Consider the following 18,450-nt stretch of genomic DNA (forward strand, 5'->3'; position numbering starts at 1 on the left):
AGTCAGTTGCCATTAGTTGTTTTCCACAAGTCGGATACCTGATCCGTTCTTGCCCCGGAGCATTAGAGAGTAGCCTTCATTTCCAGGGTAGAGATTGACCACCAAGCAGGAGAGAGACTCTTGCGCTACGAGCTTCTCCAAAAGATTCACATTTCGTCTTAGTTTCTGTAGAAGAAAAAAAAAAAAGAAAAATTCAGAGAAAATTACTCTGTCTCATCTAGGTTAAAGTAACATTTATCTTTAAATTAACAATTTGCCCTACAATTTAAAAACAGATCTGAAACCGGATTTCACTACACAAATAGTATATTTAAATAGATTTATTAGAACTTATGAGGCTGATGTATTTACTGGGAAAATCCATTTCAAAATTTCTGTATTTTAAGAATATCAAAATGAGCATTTACAAAGTCCAACTACAGAGTAAGAGCTCAAGAGTTGAAGTGTTTTCAGTCTCTGATCACCCAGCCTGACTGGACAGCTGCAGCTTGTACATAGCAGTGTGAGATCTCAGCAGCTGGGAGGACATTGAGGGGCTGTCAGTCAAGCTAGGTGAGGAGAATAATACATGTTTTCAAAGTACGCCAGACCCATCTGGGTTATGTCCAGATATAGGGAATGCTCACGTTGTAATAAGTGTACAAATGTCACAACACTCTCACAGTATGGAGATACTGCCACAATACGAGGCACCAGAGGAGTGTCTGATCCAGCTCCTTCACGGCATTTATTCTCCAGCACTCAGAAGGTTTAAGTTGCAGTGAACATAAAGATGCTTTATAGTCCTCCCTTTGGTCACAGACACGGTGTAGTCTGTATAACTACCCTAGGTGTAATGTCGTAGCTAAATAATATATCTATGAAGTTGTGGATTGTATTGGAATTTGCAGTGGAGCTGGAGGTGAGGAGATGGATATGCCATGCTTTGGACAAAGTTTCAGAATAACCTGAATTTTCGCCTGCTGGGCTCAAAATGAACATGGGCTTAGATCAGAGGTGGGCAATTAATTTTTCCGAGGGGCCACGAGAGATCATGACTCTTGTGGAGGGCCGAACCAATAGCTTGAAATTAATTCTACTCAATATTAATTTATTAATATTAATTGTATCACTTAATATTGAGGAGAATTAAGTATGTTGACACCCCCTATATATCTTTAAACCCCCCCACAGCCCCTTATATACAGCATGAGCCTCACACAGCCTACTACATATGCGGCATGAGCCCCACACAGCCTCTCTATTTACAGCATGAGCCCAACACAGCCTCTCCATGTACAGTATGAGGCCCACACAGCCTCCCCATGTACAGTATGAGGCCCACACAGCCTCCCCATGTACAGCATGAGCCCCACACAGCCTTCCCATATACTGCATGACAGTATACAGCCTTCCCATGTGCTGCACATCACTACCATAGAATCTCCATGTGCTGCACATCACCCCCATAGCCTCCCCATGTGCTGCATGTCAGCCCCATAGAATCCCCATGTGCTACACGTCAGCTCCATAGAATCCCCATGTGCTACACGTCAGCCCCATAGAATCCCCATGTGCTACACGTCAGCCCCATAGAATCCCCATGTGCTACACGTCACCCCCATAGAATCCCCATGTGCTACACGTCACCCCCATAGAATCCCCATGTGCTACACGTCACCCCCATAGAATCCCCATGTGCTACACGTCAGCTCCATAGAATCCCCATGTGCTACACGTCACCCCCATAGAATCCCCATGTGCTACACGTCAGCCCCATAGAATCCCCATGTGCTACACGTCAGCCCCATAGAATCCCCATGTGCTACACGTCAGCCCCATAGAATCCCCATGTGCTACACGTCAGCCCCATAGAATCCCCATGTGCTACACGTCAGCCCCATAGAATCCCCATGTGCTACACGTCAGCCCCATAGAATCCCCATGTGCTACACGTCAGCCCCATAGAATCCCCATGTGCTACACGTCAGCCCCATAGAATCCCCATGTGCTACACGTCAGCCCCATAGAATCCCCATGTGCTTTACATCACCCCATAGAATCCCCATGTGCTACACGTCACCACCATAGAATCCCCATGTTCACCCCCCATATTCATACACATGGAAAAAAAAAAAAAAAAAACACCACATACTCACCTCGGTCCCGTTCCCAGGCACCCTGCTTCTGCCTCCACTGCGCTGACTCTCCGGCGGTACACAGCTGACGCGATGAAATTCCATCATCGCGTCAGCTGTTTCACACGCTGATTGGTGGAGGTAGTGGCCGGAGGCCCCTCCTCCACCAATGCTGACTGTGGGAGATAGCGAGTGAGCGGGCGGGCACAGTGCGGCCCGTAGACCAAGTTTCCAGCCCCACGGCTGTCTCAATCCAGTATTTAGGAAAATTTGTATTTTATTCATCTAAGCAAGACCAGGGCAAAGTGTGGCCCGCGGGCCACATCGGGCACTCTGGCTGTATCAGTCTGGCCCGCGGGCCACACTTGCCCAGGTCTTGCTTAGATGAATAAAATACAAATTTTAATAAATACTCAGCTCCTCCTGAAGGATCAGACACCAGGTTCAATGCGACAGGTTCCTTTTATAAAAGGCATTTTAGCCTCTGTTTACATTGACTTCCATTCTTCTGAGCCAAGACAGCTTTGACAGATGGATCCATTTTGAAATCGATCCCAATGACGTAGAATCGGCCAGTCAACTTATGTTCTAATATGTGATAACTGTACTATTTTTGTATATAAAAAAAAGAACGAAAACCAATGGACATCAGCAAGTATTTGGCCTCACAGAATGACAAAAAAGTATAAAAAAATAAAATAACTGCATATTCTTACTTTTCATAAAGGCTATAATATGAACAGGCAAAAAAAAAAAAAAGTTAAAGACCACCCGTGGCTATCTGGAGCCATGAGGTCACTGCCTGTCTGCATGCCCAGCTAATCTGGTCCATATGTGCCTCACTTAGTACCTGGGAGACAATGAAATACATGCTTGATATATTAAATGTACACGGTGAAGCAGCGGGCGTAATGGTTTCCAACAACAAACAAGGGGGAAGCGTGAGCTAGAGGTTAACCTGACATTGAGAGGAGATGAAATCATATTTAATGGCAGGAGGAGAGGAAAGCACGCTGCGGACAAAAATGTTTCCAATCTAATGCACAGGAGAGAAAGCTCATACTGAACTTCTACAAGACAGCGCTGGTCCAAAAACAACTCCGACACCTTGCACCACTCGTACTAATAAAGTACAATACCTTTAGCAAGGGCTGAAGGACATTTCCAAGAAGTTTTACGTTCCCTAGAGTCATCTACAGAATTCCTGCCCGTTTACCTTCACTTCCGGTTCTTTCTCACATTCTTCGATGTACAGGTCATATAGCTTATGGAACAAAGATTTCCTAGGGACGAAATAAAGACACAACTTACAGTAAGGACTTTTATATAAAGCAGATGTCATTAATAAACTGGAGCATGCAGTAGATATCACACACATCTGATGTTGTCGAGATGACCTCAAAGCCACTAAACCAAAACGGCACACTGCAAGAAACAGGCAAGTTAGCTTTTGGGAAAAGTTGAGGACCGACAGTTTGGAAACCATCGCCTTGGGTCAGGTTCAGATCACTGTATCCAAATACGAGCCAGTCACATCTGTAGACGTGATCGGCTGTTTGCTCGTCCATATTCAGGACCAGACTTCAAGCATATACACTACTCTGGTTCGTAAGATGGACCAGAGCTGTTCATGGTGCAATTTCTGTACAAAAAGACTTCTAGATGGACTCCAAATTGTTTGAAAATGTCCATACAGTATAATGCTCCTCAGACTGATGGTTAGCAACCATTACTTCTTTAAGATCACTGCTGATGTTTTACCTCCTTGGTAGAGTTGAGCGAAACAGGTCGGTCAGATTTAAAAGTCGCCGACTTTCGCCAAAGTCGGGTTTCATGAAACGAAACCCGACCACAGTGTGAAGTCGGCCATGCGGTTGGCGACCCAGGCGCCAAAGTCGGGTTTCGCCGAATGCTTGCACGTGACTTTTTTCAGCCAATGAGAGAAGCGTAGCGGGAATGGGAGAGAGAGGGAGACTGAGAGGGAGAGAGAGAAGAGAGATTTTGCCGCCTCTAGGGTTAAAATTCATGCCAGGTGTGTTTCATGTTTCACGACTTTTCCCGATAGTCGGCCGATTTCGTTCGACTCGACTTTTGAGAAAGTCAGGTTTCATGAAACCGACACGACCCTAAAAAAAGGCAGAGTCGCTCATCTCTACTCCTTGGCATTGTGTTAACAACACGCCCTAATACTGCAGACCAGCTAAACTTCTGCTTTTATAGAGGAGATCACACTCGCTGATGAACAAGTAATGAAGGACATTTGATTGGCTGCAACGTCCCCTCTTAATTCCTAAGGAACCAGTAAGTGTGTATCCAATTTTTCATACATTGTTCCGCAATTAGTTTTCTTTAAATAACCTATGACGCTGTAATTTCTCATGGGTTGTTCATCTGAGGTTATATTGGTCTGATTTTAAGGCATTCTAAAAGGATCAGATTGTTTCTTATGTCCCAATATGTAAAAACATAAAATTCAAAGAGTGTGTACTTAGTTTCTGAAGCATGATCATGCGGGTCTATACAGATGCTTGTACAATATAGGAGCCATCTAGTATAACACGGCTCTATAAGGAGGTTTCCAGATGAGGCCAAGCCCACGTAGTCAGTTCGGGGTCCCATTTATTAGCTTGCCAGTGGGCGCAGTGACATCTGTTTCTGTGCACACCTGGCCCGCACACAGCAGCTTCCCACTAACACACATCTACTGGCACTCAGCGCTCGCTTCCCTGCGAACATAATTGGATTTCCATATGAGAGACTGAAACCAGCCATAAATAGCAGAAAACCTGAGAACTGGTAGGCAACAAGAAGAGATGTTTTAGCCTGAGAACCTTGTGGACCAACACTGTGCTTAAAATGGAAATTGCCCAACATGCATGGAACGGATGCTTCATTGTGTAAATGACAATACCCGCCACATCCACCACACATTACTAACAGCAAGAAAGGCTGGAAATCACCTCGACCCGGATGAATGCTTGCGTTTTGGAGGTCTCTGTCTGGCACTCTCGATGACATACTGGAAAATAGTAAATGGAGCTCTGGTATAAATTTCATTATTGTCAAGTTTTTTTCATCCTTCTGGTCAGATCAGCATATTGTAAAATCATTTTTAAAGAGAATCACACTTTATTTAAGCTTGGAGAGCAATTCTCCTGTCTTACATGTGCTGAAAGTTAATATTCTTCATTTTTCAGTTTATGATGAAAATGTTTTAACAGATATTCTAGGCATTAAAGGGGTTGTCCCGTACTTTTTAATCTTAAAAATAGGCCTATTGTGCTCTTAAATAACAAAAACACATACTTACCAACATGACTTTGGTTGCTCCCCGGTACTGCTGCCAGTGTCCCCCACCGGTCTCCACGGTTTAATCCCCGGGGTATTCAGGTGACCAATGCAGCCAGTGGCCCCTGACTGCATGTCTCAGTCACATTTCATCTGAGCCACAAGAAAGTTTCCGTACCCGGACAAAACATGACTGTTGATGTCATAGGACTCCCCCAATGAAAGCAGTACCGAGGAGCAGCCATGGTGGGATTGGCAAGTAAGAATGCTTCTTTTATTAAAGACCACTATGCGCTCTATTTTTGAAAGAGGTTGCCCACTACTCTTTGATTGATGACTTATACTCAGGATAGGTCATCAATGTCTGATCGGCTGAGTCCAACACCAGGCACCCCTGCCGATCAGCTGTTATCGGTGTCGGCGGCCTCAAGTTCTCACTTGTGGAGCTGTATGTCTTCTGATGACGATGAAACGAGGGTGGATATTTCAGCAAGACAGTGATCCCAATCAAACAGCTAAGTAAGCGCAATTGATTTCAGAGAAAGAAGATAAAGCTGCTACAAAACAAATGCTAGCCAAGTCACCTGACCCGAATCCAATAGAAAGTTTATCGAAGGAACTAAGGCGCAGAGATCATAGAAGGTGTCCACGGGACCTTCAGAATTTGAAGAGTGTTGGTGTGGAAGAATGGGCCAAAATCACACCTAAGCAATGCATGCGACTAGTTTCTCCATACAGGAGGCATCTTGAAGCTGTCATCACTAACAAAGGTGTGCACTTAGCAGGGCTCAGGGAGGTATCTATATGAAGTCACAAGCTGTTTTACATGACACTGAGATACAGTAAACATTGCTATAGGGAGAAACTCGGGTGTATTACATGCTTTTAATTGCTTTATATGCAACTTTCTAATATTATATATAGATTTTCTTTACATCCTTCCAGCCGTACGATATGGGAAACGCTTCAAGTCTACATTTTTACAGGTCTGCTAAACTGGCCGCTGTTCATGGCTTCCTATATATACACACTAAGAAGAGAGAGAATAAAAAGGATTACCTCAGCCCGATCCAGGGCCAACTCCAATGTCTGTTGCTGGAAGCAAAACAAGATGAACAGTCAGAAACCCACATTTTAATAAGTTTCTTAACTCTGAAAATGTCTGGGTTGTGGAGTTGTCAACTGATCTCAGACCCTTGATACAGGTTTACCGTACGGGTCAGTGCTGGACAGCCACCAGTATTTACAATGCTGAGCAGGACTGCAGTATGATACCACAGCGAGATTACTGCATGCGGCCATCACCTACGTAAGCCAAACGTGAACATACAGGACACAGGAGCGAGATTTATTTTCAACACACAATGTCTGCCAATGGCTGCGGTGCCTTTAAAGGTTGCTCCTGAAGATTGTTATTGATGGTCAATTCTTAGGACAACCCATTAATATCATATTGATGAGGGTCCCGTTTCCGGTAATCAGAGCTGCGGAGTCGGTAAGCCAAACCTCCGCCTCCTCAGTTTCCCTGACTCCGACTTCACAGCCCTGCCTAACTACTAAGCATGTGCATAAAGTGCAGCACAGATTCATGTCAACCAAAAGCTGAGATCCTCAGATCAGGAACAGAACAGACATTTATAGGACATTTCAGAACGTTCCCAATTATGAAAAAATGTAAAGCACATCCTGCATTGTACTACTGTACCCAATATTATTTATTTTAAAAGTCAGAGTCAATCCATTTTATACCGGCTCCACCAAAATGGACACCGACTACGACTCCACAGCCCTGTTGGTAATGACCCTGATCATCCAACTGAAGTAGTGATGAAAACGGTCAAAAAAGAAGTGGCTGAAGTCTGGCACAACAGTGACCAATACCTAGAACTGGACATCAATTACAACAAATTGATGAAAAGACAAGAAGAAAATGGGTCCGGGAGGCTGCAAAGTGGCCAAGCGCAACGTTAAAGGAGCTGTATTTCTGGCAAGTAATGGTCGTGTATTGCACAAGATAAACACCAGTATTCTTCTTATGTCTTGCCTGTTGGGTAGGGTAGCAAGATGGAAGCCTTTTGTTACAAAAAAAACCATCCAAGCCTGGTTATGTTTGGCCAAACCCTAAATCAAGTCTGCCAAAAGCATGTGGGAAAATGTATTAAGGTCTTATGAGACCAAGGTTTAACTAAGGTATTATTTTGTCCATAATTCCAAAAAGTATGTTTGCTGCAAAGCCAACACTATGCATCACCAGAAGATCATCATACCCACAGTGAAGCAAGGTGGAGGCAGCATTATATTTCAGGGCTGTTTTTTCAGCAACTGACAGTTTCAGATCTCTGCTAAAAAGCTGAAAAGGAATTTCACCTTTCAGCACAATGAATTTAAGCATACCTCCAAATCAACATAGTAATGGATTTGCCAAAAGAAGATTAAGGTTTTGGAATGGCCCAGCTAGAGCCCAGACCAGAATCCAATTGAAAACCCGTGGAATTGAACGGAAGAGGGCTGTACACAGACCATCTCAGACATTTTTGGATGCTACTGCAAGGAAGTGTGGGCAAAGATCACCAATTCTTCATGTGCCATGCTGATAAATTCAATTTCAGCAGGAGTCTATGACAGCAGTAAGTCTAAGATTACATCAACAAAGTATTAGTTTAAGGGTGTGCATATATATGCAACAATAGTTTAGTTCATCATTATTTTTCTTTTCCCAATCGAAAAGATTTCAGTTTATTTCTTAATGGATTTGAACAGATTACGGGTAACAATAAAAGGTGGAAAAAGTTCTGAAATTATTCTTATTGGTAGGATTTTTTATTTTTTTTTACACACAAGACATTATACTGAGGTGTGTAGACTTCATATCCACGATAGGTTCACAGAACTATGTAATAAGGCTACTCACCATTGTGAATGCAACTGGCCAAAGGTGCAAGTCACGCTATGTGGGTCATCATAGTCACCTTCAGCTCTAGTGATTAGTGTGCTGAAATAAAAGCAGAGGTAAGACCAAAGTATGCATAACATTTCTGTAGTAAGTCATTGATTTCTGTGATTTGCTCCACGCATTTTTTCCATGTTCATTGTACACAAACTAGATCTCCTCCAGAAGGAAGAATTGGCTTCTCTAGTGTGTGCAGAGTGGCACTACAGAGGCTTCTTCCTTCAGGAGCAGAGCTATTTTTCAAAGCATACCTAGCCTCCGCTTCCTTTATTCGCCCATTCATAAATCATTTAGAACAGAAGAACTGCCAGCCTGGCAGTTTAAGCCTCTAGATGCTGCTGTAAATTGGAGCTACTAAAAAGGACCCTAATGTTCCATGTAGATGTGAATAGGGAGTGGACATGTAGTACTACGTGGCAGGCACTAGTCTGTTGATGGAGCAGTGCTGTACAGCTCTGCACATCCGGCTGCCCCCCGGCGCAAGCCGAATGGGTGTTGCGCTTCCACTGATTCATAACCCATCTTAAAAATAGGCCATCACCACAGTCCAGGACAGGACAACCGTTTAAAAGGATCGTATAGGGTAAACAAGTTGCCTAACAGACTTCCTGTTCTACACTAGTGACGTTTCAGCAGTCTCATTTTTATCACAGACAGGATTTCAATAACAGAAAGCAACTCTGTATACAGGGTAGAGTCAGACGGCCGTATAAATCATAGCAAGATAGGAATGCAGAGCACAGACCGGCCAACTCCTTTCCCAACCCAAACATGGCAGCTGCATAGAAATACAGTTGTGTGAAAAAAGTGTCTCCCCCTTCCTGCTTTCCTATTTTACCTGTTTGTCACACTTAAAGGAGATCTGTCACTCCATTTTTGGACCATCAGCTGCGGCCACCACTATCAGGGGCTTATCTACAGCATTCTGTAATGCTGTAGATAAGCCCCCGCTTATCTACAGGTTTAGGGGGCAATCACTTTTCACACCTTCATTTAAAAACTGCATTTTGGGTTTACTTGTATTATATTTGTCTAATATTTACATTTGTTTGGTGATCTGAAACAGTGTGACAAACCTGCAAAAGAAAAGGAAATCAGAATGGGGGGAAATACCGTTTCATACATCTGTTCGTGCAGCTGTGACACTTGGGAACTGCCGGCAAGTCCAGGCACTGCGTTCCGATCTTGCTATGATTTATACAGCAGTCTGACTCTACGCATATACAGAGTTGTTTCCTTTTATTGAAATTCTGTCTGTGATGAAAAGGAGACTGTGGAAAGGTCACTAGTGTAGTATAGGAAGTCTATTAGGCAACCTGTTTACACTGCACGATTATCGGGAAACGAGAGTCCTTGGAAGGCTCACTCATCATGATCGTGCAGTGGAAATGCTCTCTAAGGTTACGTTTCCACAGTGAATACTGGACGCCGAGTATTTTAATTATGCGAAAAAACGCAGCATAATACAGTGACAGCAAAGCAGGTGGAATTTATAGAAATCTCATTCTCATGGAGGTTTGTTTTTTTTTTACCCACTGTGCAAACACTTACATACTGTGTTTTTTCTTCATTCCAAAATGTTGATTTCTCTCGAAAATACGCCGAATTTTGTGTGTGGATTTCACCCATAGAGTTTTATTCCATGCAGAAAATCCATAGGTAAAATATACATGAGTTTTTAGCGCGTTTCCGCCGTCGCTACGAACCTAAACCTCAAGTAATCTGCACAAGATTGCCAAATAGCAGGAAGCATCAAAACAAAACTACTTAATTTAAAACATGGCATCAACAAGAGACAAAAACATGATAAAAGAAGTAAACTAATCAATGCCCAAAAAATACATATATCAAAAATTCACGAAATAGAGTAGTTACTCTCCCATCAGCAGAAGTTTGTGACCGGATGTAAACTTTTTACCGCCGGTCAGAGCTGCGGTATCACATAGTCATCTGACAGTGAGAGCCACAGCGCAGGGACCAGTGGTAATAATCTTACACATTTACATTTCATGACGATATAGTCACCTGTAGGGCTATAAATGTTAGATGGTTTCCTCTGGTGACAGTGATCTTCAAATCTGACCACAGATTTTCAATTGGATTAAGGTCTGAGCTTTGACTAGGCCACTCCAAAACATTTACAAGTTCCCCACTGGAGTGTTGCTTTAGCAGTATGCTTTGGGTCATTGACTTGTTGGAAGGTGAAACTCCGTCCCAGTCTCAAATCACGGACAGACTGAAACAGGTTTTGCTGAAGAATATCCCTGTATTTTGCACCACCCATCCTCCCCTCGACTCAGACTATTTTCCCCATCCCTGCTGCCGAAAAACATCTTCCCTCAGCATGATGCTGCCACCTTCATGTTTCACTGTGGGAATGGTGGTCTTGGGGTGATGAGCTGTGCTCGTTTGGCAACACACAGAGCATTTACATTGGTGGCCAAAAAGTTTAATTTTGGTCTCATCTGACCTCAGCCTCTTCCTCCATACATTTGGGGAGTCTCCCACATGTCTTTTGGCAAACTCAAAATGAGCCTTACAATTTGTATGTGTAAGTAAAGTCTTTTTTTTTTCCCACTCTTCCATAAAGGCCACCTCTATGAAGTGTATGGATTATTGTGGTCATGTGAACAGATACTCCAGTCTCTGCTTGGGAACTCTGCAGCTCCTTCAGAGTTTCTTTTGGTCTCTGTGCTGCCTCTCTGATTAATGCCCTCCTTGCTAGGGCGGAGAGTTTTGGTGGGTGGCCCTCTCTTGACAGGTTTATTGTTGTGCCATGTGCTTTCCAACGTGTTTGATGGTGTTCTGGAAATTCATCAGAGATTGTGATTTATTTTTTTATTTTTTATTTCAACTATCCCAACCCTGACTTGTACTTCTCTTTTCCAATATTTTTTATTATTTGAAATTTATAACAGGGACATGGCGGAGGAGGGGAGGGGATTGGGAAGGGAGGGGAACAAACAAACAAACAAACAAGCAAGCAAAAAGGAGGACTACAAGGTCCCAGAAGGTTCATGCATTAATGTATATACAAAGGGTAAATATACACTCCATTGTTACATAACAAAATCAATTTAATTTTTATACTCCAGCAACACCTTCCGTTCTCCCTGCACAGAGCATGCCCACAAAACTCTACCGCAAGTTGTTAGCAAGACATGGGGGTAAAAACGAATATGCAGCAAACACCTGGTTTTCGTTTTTTTTTTTTTATAATACACAGTAATGCATTATTAGTCAGAATAGGGAATGAGCGCAGCCTCTCACACTAGATCAATCATTGCAATGACGCCAATGATCACATTTCTCCATGATTTTGCAAGGATTACTTGGACAGTGAAAATTATCACAGACATGTGAGTGACCCCATTCCCCATTATAGGTACCGTGAAAACCAGATAGGACTTGTACACAAAAAAAGGTCGGGCCTCATTAAGATGTCCGAATCGATCAGGTACGAAAAAGACGAATCAATTATTTTGATCAATGTGTGATCAGATCAACATCGGGGACACGTCCATAATTTTCTGCGGACCAAAAACACAGACATACACTCACTGGCCACTTTATTAGGTACACCATGCTAGTAACGGGTTGGACCCACTTTTGCCTTCAGAACTGCCTCAATTCTTCGTGGCAGAGATTCAACAAGGTGCTGGAAGCATTCCTCAAAGATTTTGGACCATATTGACATGATGGCATCACACAGTTGGCGCAGATTTGTCGGCTGCACATCCCTGATGCGAATCTCCCGTTCCACCACATCCCAAAGATGCTCTATTGGATTGAGATCTGGTGACTGAGGAGGCCATTTGAGTACAGTGAACTCATTGTCATGTTCAAGAAACCAATCTGAGATGATTCGAGCTTTATGACATGGCGCATTATCCTGCTGAAAGTAGCCATCAGATGTTGGGTACATTGTGGTCATAAAGGGATGGACATGGTCAGCAACAATACTCAGGTAGGCTGTGGCGTTGCAACGATGCTCAATTGGTACCAAGGGGCCCAAAGAGTGCCAAGAAAAAATTCCCCACACCATGACACCACCACCACCAGCCTGAACCGTTGATACAAGGCTGGATGGATCCATGCTTTCATGTTGTTTACGCCAAATTCTGACCCTACCATCCGAATGTCGCAGCAGAAATCGAGACTCATCAGACCAGGCAACGTTTTTCCAATCTTCTACTGTCCAATTTCGATGAGCTTGTGCAAATTGTAGCCTCAGTTTCCTGTTCTTAGCTGAGAGGAGTGGTACCCAGTGTGGTCTTCTGCTGCTGTAGCCCATCTGCCTCAAAGTTCGACGCACTGTGCGTTCAGAGATGCTCTTCTGCCTACCTTGGTTGTAACGGGTGGCAATTTGAGTCACTGTTGCCTTTCTATCAGCTCGAACCAGTATGCCCATTCTCCTCTGACCTCTGGCATCAACAAGGCATTTCCGGCCACAGAACTGCCGCTCACTGGATTTTTTTTCTTTTTCGGACCATTCTCTGTAAACCCTAGAGATGGTTGTGCGTGAAAATCCCAGTAGATCAGCAGTTTCTGAAATTCTCAGACCAGCCCTTCTGGCACCAACAATCATGCCACGTTCAAAGGCACTCAAATCACCTTTCTTCCCCATACTGATGCTCGGTTTGAACTGCAGGAGATTGTCTTGACCATGTCTACATGCCTAAATGCACTGAGTTGCCGCCATGTGATTGGCTGATTAGAAATTAAGTCTTAACACACAGTTGGACAGGTGTACCTAATAAAGTGGCCAGTGAGTGTACATTTATCATCTGAGTCATGGATCAAATCCCCCAATCAAATCTATGGGTCGGTGAAAATCACGAGTGTTGTCCGTTTTTTAACTCTGTAAAGCTTAGCAAATTTTTTTTTTTTTTTGGGATACATGAAAAAAAAAAAAAAAAAATCACTGGTTAAACACGGATAGTAATAACCAAACACGCCGACCAAAGACTGATGAAAATGGCGGCATGAGGCCGGGGATACACGTTCACATGGTGCATTTGTGAAACTCGTCAGTAAGTCTAAGGCTACTTTCACACTTGCTTTTTTTTTGCAGCACGTTTTTCCCGCAAAAAAAGCATGGAAAAAACGCATACAAATGCTGCGTTTTTTTCAAGCATTTTTATGCGCATGCATGAAAAAACGCAGCGTTTTTATGCGTTTGTATGCGTTTTTACCGCGTTTGCGCTTTTTTCCAACATTAGTTGGCCTCACCAAAAAAATCAAGATAGGGTTAGGATTAACACTAACCCAAACCATGACTTTACTAACCCTAACCCTTAACCAAACCATACTAACCCTAACCCTTAACCAAACCCTACTAACCCTAACCCAAACCCTAACCAAACCCTACTAACCCTAACCCCTAACTAACCCTAAACCCTAACCCTTAACCAAACCATACTAACCCAAACCCTAACCCCCCTTAACTAACCCTAACTCTAACCCAAACCCCTATTTTCCATTGTCTAACCAACGGTCAACAAAAAAACGCATGTGCAAAAAAACGCATACATGAGCATGCCAATGCGCACGTATGCACACCCATAGGCTTACAATGGGTGTCTTGCTGTAAAAAAACGCATTGCGCGCGCATGCTTTTTTTGAGGCAAGTCGGACGCCCAAAAAATGCAACAGGATGCATTTTGTGCACCTGAGCGCACACCACAAAAAAAGCATGCGCGTAAAAACGCATACAAACGCATGTGTATGCGCACATTAGCGCATCCCATGCAAAATATAGGGAAAAAAAGCGCATGCGTTTTTTAGCGCTAAAATACAGTGCAAAAAAACGCAAGTGTAAAACCAGCCTAAGTCGCACGGTAGGGACGTCTATTTGCGACTTGTGATCAGCGACATTAAAGTCAGATATTTAGAAAGATTTATGACGGCGTCACAGATCGCAATACGACATTGTGTCTCGGATGTCACCGTGTGGCCTGAGGCTGGTGCTCACCATGCACCAAAGAGCCCAATAATTCTTCCTCACAGCGGCCACAGGTATGGCCTGCCCACCAATACCTGACCGCATGGGGGGCTAAGGGGAAAAAAAAAGGCATCACAGTAGGCCTGCGCCCAGAGGGAAAGGACGCCGTCGGTCTGCTACACCAATGTATTTTCAGCTAACGATCTTGCAGATCACTTTATATTTTTTTTGTCACACAATACTCATAAAACGATGGTCATGTGCACACCACATCTTTTAGACAGGGGACCCGCATCGTTTTCGAAGCCGAAAATGCCTCAGGAAAACGCTGGCCGTGTCTTTCCACAAGTGTATCCTTTGACTTCAGTTCTTTCGTGTTAGCATTGCTTCAGTTTTTTTTTTTATTTCATATAAGCCGCCTGAAGAAGGGAGCAGTCACTTCTTAGTCACTACGCGGCTTTCAAAGCCTGAAGCGGCTAAAAGAAGTGAGAAGCCGGAACATGCGCACAGCAGATCGCTTTGACCTTGCTGTGCATATGTTCATTGTTTTTTCTATTTTTTAACCTCTTCAGGTTGAATCTGCGTGAAAAAAGACGCAGTGTTAACATACTCTGAGCACGCCTAGGTTCTCTATGAGAGTGCCGATACCAGACCTCTACCTCTCAGAGAGCAAAAGGATCGGCCATCAGAACTCAGATGCCGGATACTTCTCTCCCCAATCATCATTTGTCGATGGAGAGTTTGGAATAACGTTAGTCTAATTTGTATGGCGACCTCAAGGGGGTTGTCCTCTTTAAAACGACAAGTCTGAAGTTACTCTATGTGACTTGAGACTTGGAAATCACCCAGTGCACACTGTGAAGATTCACCGGTGTCAGCGCCGATACGGTGATCATGAGACTGCAAGTATACGATATGTATATTCCTGGCCAAAACCCGACTAGACTGTCTCTGGCCTCACTGGAAGCAGTCTCGTCAGATTCTGGGAGGCAGTTTGCATATCGCATACTTGCGGTCACGCATTTGTCGTTCCCAGCGCTAACACAGGCGAATCCTCAAAGCACGCAGCACATGCACTGGGAGGATTCACAAGTCTGCAGTCAAAGGAACTGCAGACTTGTCCTTTTAGACAGGACAAGCCCTTTAACTCCTTCCTGACCTGTGACGCTATGTAGGCGTTATGAAAGTCGGTGCCAATCCGACCTGTGACGCCTATGTGGCATCATGGCAAGATCGCAATCCTGTGGGTCGGGTGACGGGGTCACTGAAAGGTCACCCGACCTGCAGGTACGTGGGGACTTGTATTTGACCCCGGGGGGGTGGCTTTGCCCCCGTGGCTACGATCGCTCTGATTGGCTGTTGAAAGTGAAACAGCCAATCAGAGCAATTGTAATATTTCACCAATGAAACTTGGTGAAATATTATACAGCCATGGCCGATGCAATATCATCGGCCATGGCTGGAGACCGCAATCTGCCGCCACCGAGTGACGATGGCGATCTGCTGACGCCATCAGCATTTGCTGCCCTCCCCTCGCCGTCCAATTCCACATCCCCCGGTACCTCACGAGTCCCGGTGTCCCTCCCGGTGATCCTCCATCTCCAGGCCCTCCCCCATGGGTGCCGCCATCTTCTAAAATGGCGGGCGCATGCGCAGTGCCAAGATCTGCCGGCCGGCCCCCAGCAGATTCGTTTGATTCCAGGTACATTTTGATCACTGTGAAAGTGATCAAAATAAAAAAATAGCAAATAAACGCCCAATTTATCACCCTCATAGGTAGGGAAAAATAATGAAATAAATATATTTATTTTTATTTTTCCATTAGGGTTAGCATTAGAATTCGGGTTAGGGTTGGAATTAGGGTTAAGATTAGGGGTGTGTTGGTCTTGTGGTTAGGGTTATGGTTAGGATTGGGATTAGGGTTAGGGGTGTGTTGGGAGTTAGGGTGGGAGTTAGAATTGAGGGGTTTCCACTGTTTAGGCACATCAGGGGCTCTCCAAAAGCGACATGGCGCCACCATTGATTCCAGACAATTTTGCGTTCATAAAGTCAAACGGTGCTCCATTCCTTCCGAGCCCCGATGTGTGCCCAAACAGTGGTTTACCACAACATATGGGGCATCAGCGTATTCAGGAAAAATTGCACAACAACTTTGGGGGTCTAATTTTTCCTGTTACCCTTGGAAAAATAAGAAATTGGTGGCTAAAAAAATGATTTTTTGTGGAAAAAAAATGATTTTTTATTTTCACGGCTCTGCGTTATAAACTTCCGTGAAGAACTTGGGGATTCAAAGTGCTCACCACACATCTAGATAAGTTCCTTGGGGGGTCTAGTTTCGAAAATGGGGTCACTTGTGGGTGTTTTCTACTGTTTATGCACATCAGGGGCTCTGTAAACGTAACATGACGCCCACAGACCATTCCATCAAAGTCTGCATTTCAGAACGTCACTACTTCCCTTCCGAGCCCCGACGTGTGCCTAAACAGTGGTTTTCCCCCCATATATGGGGTACCAGCGTACTCAGGACAAATTGGACAACAACTTTTGGGGTTCAATTTCTCCTGTTACCCTTGTGAAAATAAAAAATTGCGGGCTAAAAAAAATCATTTTTTGAGGAAAAATGATTTATTTTCACGGCTCTGTGTTATAAACTTCTGTGAAGCACTTGGGGGTTCAAAGTGCTCACCACACATCTAGATAAGTTCCTTAGGGGGTCTAGTTTCCAAAATGGGGTCACTTGTGGGGGAGCTCCAATGTTTAGCACACAGGGGCTCTCCATACGTGACATGGTGTCCGCTAACAATTGGAGCTAATATTCCATTCAAAAAGTCGAGCAGCGCTCCTTCCCTTCTGAACCCTGCCGTGCGCCCAAAGAAGTGTTTCCCCCCTACATATGGGGGTTTCAGCGTACTCAAGACAAATTGGACAACAACTTTTGGGGTCCACTTTCTCCTTTTACCCTTGTGAAAATAAAAAAATTGCTGCACAAAGATCATTTTTGTGACCAAAAAGTTAAATGTTCATTTTTTCCTTCCATGTTGCTTCTGCTGCTGGGAAACACCTAAAGGGTTAAAAACTTCTTGCATGTGGTTTTGAGCACCTTGAGGGGTGCAGTTTTTAGAATGGTGTCACTTTTGGTTATTTTCAGGCGTATAAACCCCTCAAACTGACCTCAAATGTGAGTTGGTCCCTAAAAAAATGGTTTTGCAAATTTTGTTGTAAAAATGAGAAATCTCTGGTCGACATTTAACCCTTAGAACTTCCTAAGAAAAAAAAAATTGTTTCCAAAATTGTGCTGATGTAAAGTAGACACGTGGGAAATGTTATTTATTAACTATTTTGTGTCACGTAACTCTCTGGTTTAAGAAAATAAAAATTCAAAATGTGAAAATTGTGACATTTTCAAGATTTGCCAAATTTCTGATTTTTTTCACAGATAAACGCAAAAATTATCGGCCTAAATTTACCACTAACGTGAAGCCCAATAAGTTACGAAAAAACAATCTCAGAATCGCTAGGATCCGTTGAAGCGTTCCTGAGTTATTACCGTACCTCTTAAAAGGGACAGTGGTCAGAATTGCAAAAAATGGCCAGGTCATGAAGGGGTTAAGACACAAACCCTGAAACAGCAACCCCTCTAGAGACACAAAGTTTTGAAAACAAGTGACATTGCGATGAGATTATATTCTGATGAAAGTGGAAATAAAAGGGACACACAACCCAAGTGTCTAATCACAACTATATAGTGGGGGAGAGGAGATGGGGACATCTGCATATGAACTGCAAGGCCTGAAAGCTGCAGGACCCCACTGTGTGGCCAGGATGGCTGAGACCGAGATCAAACAATGGCCCTGCCAAAAATCCAAACCACCACCTGCAAAGGAACCAACAGGCAGGATTTCCATACAGTCCAGAAAGCAAAAAATAATGAAGAGGAGAAAGACAGGCAGATTAATATATGGTCTGTAATAACACAAACAACAGAAGACTTTAAAAAAAAAATACATATAGGACTATGTAAAAAATAGAAATGTCTGGTTAGTTGCCAATTCCTAAATTCCAAATATTAAAGGGAATCTGTCACCTCATTTTTCCGATATGAGATGAGGTCACCGCCATCAGGGGCTTATCTACAGCATTCTGTAATGCTG

The 18,450-nt window shown here is 43.6% G+C and overlaps 1 protein-coding gene across 8 annotated transcripts in view; it reads right to left on the minus strand.

The window, feature by feature from the left end:
- The window catches only part of SUPT20H (SPT20 homolog, SAGA complex component), a 107,912-nt gene that overhangs the window by 86,535 nt on the left and 2,927 nt on the right, over nucleotides 1–18,450 (minus strand). For 5 of the 8 annotated variants that reach the window (XM_073583244.1, XM_073583245.1, XM_073583241.1 and 2 more), the window contains exons 2-6: nucleotides 8,317–8,397; nucleotides 6,465–6,500; nucleotides 5,078–5,136; nucleotides 3,334–3,400; nucleotides 39–165 (exon numbers count right to left, since the gene is read on the minus strand). In XM_073583244.1, coding sequence (XP_073439345.1) covers nucleotides 39–165; nucleotides 3,334–3,400; nucleotides 5,078–5,136; nucleotides 6,465–6,500; nucleotides 8,317–8,319 — 292 coding nt within the window. In that variant the 5' untranslated portion in view covers nucleotides 8,320–8,397. The remainder of the gene's footprint in view (nucleotides 1–38; nucleotides 166–3,333; nucleotides 3,401–5,077; nucleotides 5,137–6,464; nucleotides 6,501–8,316; nucleotides 8,398–18,450) is intronic. The other 3 variants (XM_073583243.1, XM_073583246.1, XM_073583247.1) reach the window with 3 other exon arrangements.

The sequence above is a fragment of the Dendrobates tinctorius genome, unplaced genomic scaffold (genome assembly GCF_039654945.1).
Source record: "Dendrobates tinctorius isolate UK_male_01 unplaced genomic scaffold, ASM3965494v1 ptg000075l, whole genome shotgun sequence".
NCBI classification, from domain to species: Eukaryota; Metazoa; Chordata; class Amphibia; order Anura; family Dendrobatidae; genus Dendrobates; species Dendrobates tinctorius.